This window comes from Dipodomys merriami, unplaced genomic scaffold, assembly GCF_024711535.1.
Source record: "Dipodomys merriami isolate MVZ:Mamm:240054 unplaced genomic scaffold, mDipMer1.0.p SCAF_45, whole genome shotgun sequence".
NCBI classification, from domain to species: domain Eukaryota; kingdom Metazoa; phylum Chordata; class Mammalia; order Rodentia; family Heteromyidae; genus Dipodomys; species Dipodomys merriami.
The window spans coordinates 8,686,410-8,692,409 of NW_027206013.1; the positions used below are offsets into that span (position 1 = coordinate 8,686,410).

Below are 6,000 nucleotides of genomic sequence, written 5' to 3' on the forward strand. Positions count from 1 at the left end.
CTGTCTTACACTAATTTTCTTCTTTGTTTTAAAAGCAAGAGAAAAGGATATTTACAAATTTTCACCGCCAGCTTTTCTGTTGGATTGACAAGTGGATCGATCTGACAATGGAAGACATTAGGAGAATGGAAGATGAGACCCAGAAAGAACTAGAAACAGTAAGGCTGCCGGGCAGGGAGCTCCTCCCATTTCCTCTTTTCCTTAACTGCCTGCTTAGCAAGCCATACTGAAAGCCGCTTCTCTGTGTGTATTTATTCATTAGAATAACGTTTCTCGGGTCCTTGCCTCCCTTCCTAGGCTGGGATTTCCTCTTGGTTGGGCACTTTTCTGGGAGGCAGACTGGAACTCTCTTACTCTACGAGCTGTTCCCTCAGAGACGCCCCTGGCTCCGTATTCTTTCTCGCGCTTCAGCTCTGTGTGGCTCTCGCTTGGTCAGACCACACAGGGCTGGCAGTTGGCCTCCCAGCAGCACAAAGGGCTTGGGCACCATGCGCCCACGTCCCTGTTCTTCAGACGGGCAGGGCAGTGTGGTGGTCACCCCCAGCGGTGTCCTTGCCCCTCTCCTGGGCAGCGGTGACCCTGTCATTCTAGGTAAGTTTTAGATGATCCTCCTCGTGGGCGCTAAGCCCGCCTCAGCTCTCCCTCTGCCATGGGCGACTCCTGTCCCAGCTAATTCTACTGGCTTCCTCTGGCCTGGGTCTGGTTTTGGTTTTTCCCTGGGCCACGCTTGTCTGCAGTTGGCAGTGAGACCCTGTGGGGGAAGGGACCCCAAGGAATGGCCAGGGCCACGCAGGGCTTCCCCCACCGCCAGCAGGCCCGGCTCTGCCCTGCGCTCCCTGCAGGTGGAAGGGCAGGGAGCCCCTGCGCCTCAGGAGCCCCGTTTCATTGTGGAGAGTGGCTGCAAGGCAGTCTCCTGGCGCAGAAGGAAATCTGTCTCTGGCACACAGCATCGTAGAGAATCTGTTTAAAATTGCTTACTTTGGGTGATTGCAGCAGGTCTGCTTCTAATTAGCTTTGTCCAGACCTGAGAGGACTAGGACATACTTTCTTTATAAGGCAATGAAATACTTCAGCCTTATCTTATACACAAAGTAAACTATAAGCAGACTCCAACTTATGAATGGATCCTGCTCCAAAACTCTTTTCGTTTGATTGATTGAAATCTGGAACCTCTTTCCCCATAGAGACAACACGATAGCTTTGAGGTTTGGCTTTTTAGAGCGATCCATTTCACATAGTAAAAGTGGGCCTCAGGCCTGGCTCCCCGAGGGGAGTCTTCCTCCGCCCTGGTCTTGTCTTCAGGTCATAGGAGCTCTTCTTCTGCCTTCCAAGCCTATTGCCCACCTTAGCCTTTTCCCCTTCTCACCAGTCACAAGCAGCTAATTTCACTCCTGCCCTGCCCTGCCCTGCCCTGCCCTGGCCAGGCCTCCTAGCAGCAGGAATCCATGCACCCCACTAGCTCACTAACACCACTGCCCCGTCTGTAACACAGAGCCTGACAGCAGGACTGTGCCCCGGGGAAGAGCCCATCTCTGGGTTCCCATGATCAGGTGGTGCACACAGCCCACCAGTCCTGCAACCCCATTTTGGACTGAATGGCTGAGCCCCTCTCCTCCCCCCTTCCCTCCCCAGTTCTCCATGTCCTGACACCTGAGTACACCCTAGGCCACATGATGAGACCCCTTGGGAGCAGAGATGGTGCCAAGGCTGGCATTCCTGGGCCTCCTCCCTCGTGGTAGAGGTGTGCCAGGGAGACATCTGAGGACCTACGGCCACACGGAGTGCTGGCATTGGAACACGAGCTTCTTTTTGCCCTTGCAGCAGAGGGTGGGTGTCTCCTCCTGTGGCATCGCAGTGGCTCCTGCGGTGGCCAGGAGGCTCACAGGGAAGCTCTCACCTCCCAGTCAAGAGGGTCCGCCTCTCCCTCTCCACCCTCAGGAGGTGCCTGGTCACCTGATGAGCTGAGAGCGCTCTTTGTTCACCAGGATTTTTAAGGATCAACTTCCCACCCCAGATAGGCTTGGCCCTGGAGCAGAAGGCCCCGCACCCTGGCAGCTGATGGGGATGGGGCGGGGGGACTTTAGAAATGTGTTTTGTTTTCTTGGTTTAGTTTTCCCCTCGTCTGTGTCCCTTCTGATGCCTGGCCTTTCTTTTGCGCTTCGTTGTGTGCTGTCTGCTGTTCCTGTGCTCGCTCTTCCCTCCGTTCTCCTTTGCAACAAGCTGCCTTTAAAGACTCCCGCCCCCCCAGCCCTGAGAGCTATCTGCAGCAGCAGCAAAGATGACCACACACTCATGTCTCCAGGCCTGGTCCAGGGACCGCGGACATGTGGACGGACAGAGTTGGGGCTCCCCATTCCTTGGCCAGAACTTGCCCCCACCCCCTACCCTTCGGTGCCTTTGGGGAGTTCATGTGGCCTGCCGGCTTTTGTTTCTTGGGTCCAGAAATGCCATGTGTATTTCCATGCTGCGGTGGAGAGCCTTCTGCCAGCCTGTCTCTGAGCCAGCCCCGTTCCCGGGCCCTCAGGCCCCCACTGTCCCCGCGATGGGCCGATTCCAGCAGGCAGTGACTTCTAGGTCTCGTTTCTCTCCTTGCTTGCTAACGCCCTACCTAGACTGATTTCAGCAGCTCACGATTTTATTTTACGTCTAGATGCGTAAGAAGGGTTCCGTCCGAGGCACGTCGGCTGCTGATGTCTAGATGAGCCCCTGTAGGGTCAGAGACAATATCACACTGTGTAAGTGAAGCCCACCCGGGTACGGAGTCTGGTGAGGGGAGTGAACTTGCCGAGCAGGGGCTCGCGCCAGCTCCGTGCTGCGCGCGTGTGGTTTACACGGAGGACTGAAAAGAAAGACATCTCTCTAAGTGGACAGTGAGCACCTGAGTTCTCACCTGTGTGTGAGTGGTGTCGGGGACCAGCCAGGTTAGAAGTAGGAAGGAAACCCAGACCAATTCCTAGTATGGCCTCTGACACCGACAGCCACGCGCACGGTGATGGCGCAGCACTGTCCTGGGGACCGGCCAGCTTCCCACAGCCAGCTGCCCAGTAGGGAAACACGGAGATGAGTGCGAGAGAAATCAAAGGCCTTGGTCCCATGGCCCTGGCTGACCTGCATGAGGTTCCTGTGCCCCACGGGCCATCACAATGGCTCCCTCTTCCCCTTGCAGGCAGCTTTACTCCATACACACACGTAAACGTTACTCATTTGCAGAATAAGCGTAGTGGTTATTTCTCTTAGAGGACAAAGTGCCGTGAGAGTCTTCGGCAGCAGCAGTGAGCAGTCTCTGTACACACGGGACGAGCTTGTGTGGGGAGGGAGAGCCAGCGGGACACAGTCCTCCCCTTCCTCCCCACCTCTCCCCTCCCCTCCTCCTGACTGGGATAATCGGCTGTGGAAAGGAGCCCCTGTGCCAAGTAAGAATGAAGGACTCTTCCAAGAGTCTTCGAAGCTCGCTCTTTTAAATTCAGTGTTCATTTAATTTTGTTGTTGTTGTTGCTTTTTATTAAGTTCTCCTAAGTTTCTGCCATTTATTTCTGCTTATTTATTTTCCCCTCTGATGAAACGTTAAGGTCCCTATGAGTAGAAAACCAAAATCTTGTCCAGCTGTGAGATTTGAAGGTATATACACTTTTTCCACTCAGAGTACAGGCAAGCTGTGCCGGCCCCGCGCGCTCTAACAGCCCGCGCTGTCTTCCGCTCTTCCCACAGTTACGTAATCAAGGTCAAGTGAGAGGAACCAGCGCAGCCAGCGACGAGTGACGGAGGACTGACGGCATCACGCAGACGCAGGTCCCGGCGTGTGCACACGCGCACGTCTCTGTCTGTAGCTGTATATAGAACGCATGTAGAGCTACAGACGCCAGGTACACACTCGTGTGTGTATATATGTACATACAAACACACGGAAGGGATCCGCACAGCTCCCCAGCTCTGTACCTGCGTTCAGCAAGAGTGCAGAAGGAAATATTTTCAATATATACATACCTGGGATGGATTTGAATAATTATCCGAGTAATACCATTAATGGACGAATTGACTGCAATATGATCCCAGCTGGTATGCTTCATAAATGTCAAATTGTGGACCAATATATATATAGCCTTTTGTTATTTTTCTGTTCTTTTCAAGTCAGTCTCCTGTAATTTTTTTGTTTCAGTCCTATAAGCAACTAGACTCCCCGAAACCGCTTCACCACTTTTCGTTGTTTTTGGTATTCCAATGAATTTGAAATGTAAACCCTGAATGTATTTATAACTATTTATTTCTGGATGGTTGTTATCATCCAGCCAAATTTGACGATCTCTATTAAGTATAAACCCATTTTTACTCGTTCACCCCCAAGGGAAGAGTCCTTTTAAAAAGAAATTTCCCAGTTTTTATTGGATTTTTGTATTTTAAATTTCAAGTATTTTTCTACATCAAACGTAGTTTTAAAAAAAAAAAACAACTGAGATGACGGTTTGTGATTTCTAATAAACACAAGGTGGTTTGAAGGCTCTTGCCAGGCAAACCGAGGGTCCGAGCAGCCGCGGAGGGGCCGTGCTGTGTGGAGTCTTGCTTGTGAAAGGACTGATTCCTGCCGCAGCAGCGTGGCCAGGGCCAGTGGTAGCCTGCTCTTGCCACCACCCTGCTGTTCAGGGGACCCTGGCTCGGGCAGGGGCAGTAAGACGCGGCCGGCCCGCCGGGGCTGGCCTGCGCGAGGCCTGTGTGCTCGCAGCAGGGCGTTCAGCCAGAACCCACCGTGACGGCACAGTGGAAGTCACTGCCGCCTTGTTTTTTCCTTGTTTTTCCTTTTTTTTTTTTTTTTTTTTACTTTTCTGTTTTTTTAAAGAAGGAACAATAGCTAGGGAAGATTTTTTTTTTTTTCTTTTTTTATCAGCTTTCTGTCTGAATGCCTGTTCTCCTGTCCCATCCCGGAGGCTTGAGTAGGCCTCTTGGTCGTAAGCTGTCCTCTTTAACCTGCAGTCCCCTCCCACGTAAGCTGTCAGTCCTGCCTGCCCCACCCACTTGGGGATGGGGCCCCGTCCCTGCCTGGAGGCCCGCCTCCCTCTCCTCCGTCCCAGTGCTCCTGTGCCCAGGACAAAGGCTTGTGTTTACTGCCAGCACCGGTTGCACGGTGGGGATAGGCTTGGTCAGCGCGGAATCATGGTCCTGCCGGGTGCTGCCTATTTGGGGTATTTGGTGCCATGCAGAGCCTGGCTCTGGCCTCTTCACAAACCCTGTGCACTGGCGTCTAGAGTCTGGCCCAGAGCCTCAGGCACATCAAATGCTTTTCTAACAACTGGAGGTGGGAGGGAATGCGTGGCGAATGTAAAACACCCCGTTCACCTGGCGGTCTCCTGTGTAAATTACAGTAAAGCAAAGTAAATGAAATTTAAACAAAAATAATAATAAATTTGATCACTAAAGCCCCCCTGTGTGCTCGAGCGGTTGACTCCTGGTGCTGTGTCTATTCTCGACTCCTCCGCCAACTTGGCCGGCTCGGCAGTGATGGCGATCCCGCTCTTCAGAAATAAAGACAACAGATTTATCCATGGAATGCACCTGTGCCGCACACTCGCTTGTCCTGTTTGGTCTCTTACGCCGTTTTCTGTCTTTAAGAACAAAGTGATAATCTAATGACAAAAGCGGGGGAGGGGGGGAGCTGGGAAGGTGGCTCAGTGGTAGAGTGATTGTCTTGCATGCATGAGTCCCTGGGTTCGATTCCTCAGCACCACATAAGCCGTAAAAGAAAAAAGCCGGAAGTGGCACTGTGGCTCAAATGGTAGAGCACTCGCCCTGAGCTGAAGAGCTGAGAGACAACGCCCAGGCCCAGAGTTCAGGCCCCACGACTGGACCCCCAAAAAAAGAGTCAGAAATACAGAAATCCCGCTTAAAATTCTCTGTCCCTTTTGCCAGCAGATGTCCAGTCATGACTGAAGTTGCTTGATTTGGACTAGTTTTACTTCTCATTCAAGGGCTTTGCCATTTCTAGTCTACATTTTTTTTTTTAATTTTTTT

The 6,000-nt window shown here is 52.2% G+C and overlaps 1 protein-coding gene across 2 annotated transcripts in view; it reads left to right on the forward strand.

Annotated features, from left to right (window-relative positions):
• Positions 1–5,411, forward strand: part of Pitpnb (phosphatidylinositol transfer protein beta) — a 54,861-nt gene extending 49,450 nt beyond the window's left edge. Inside the window, exons 10-12 of one of the 2 annotated variants that reach the window (XM_069994617.1) lie at positions 36–158; positions 2,651–2,735; positions 3,709–5,411. In XM_069994617.1, coding sequence (XP_069850718.1) covers positions 36–158; positions 2,651–2,698 — 171 coding nt within the window. In that variant the 3' untranslated portion in view covers positions 2,699–2,735; positions 3,709–5,411. The remainder of the gene's footprint in view (positions 1–35; positions 159–2,650; positions 2,736–3,708) is intronic. The other variant, XM_069994616.1, reaches the window with a different exon arrangement.
• Positions 5,412–6,000: the final 589 nt, after the last annotated feature.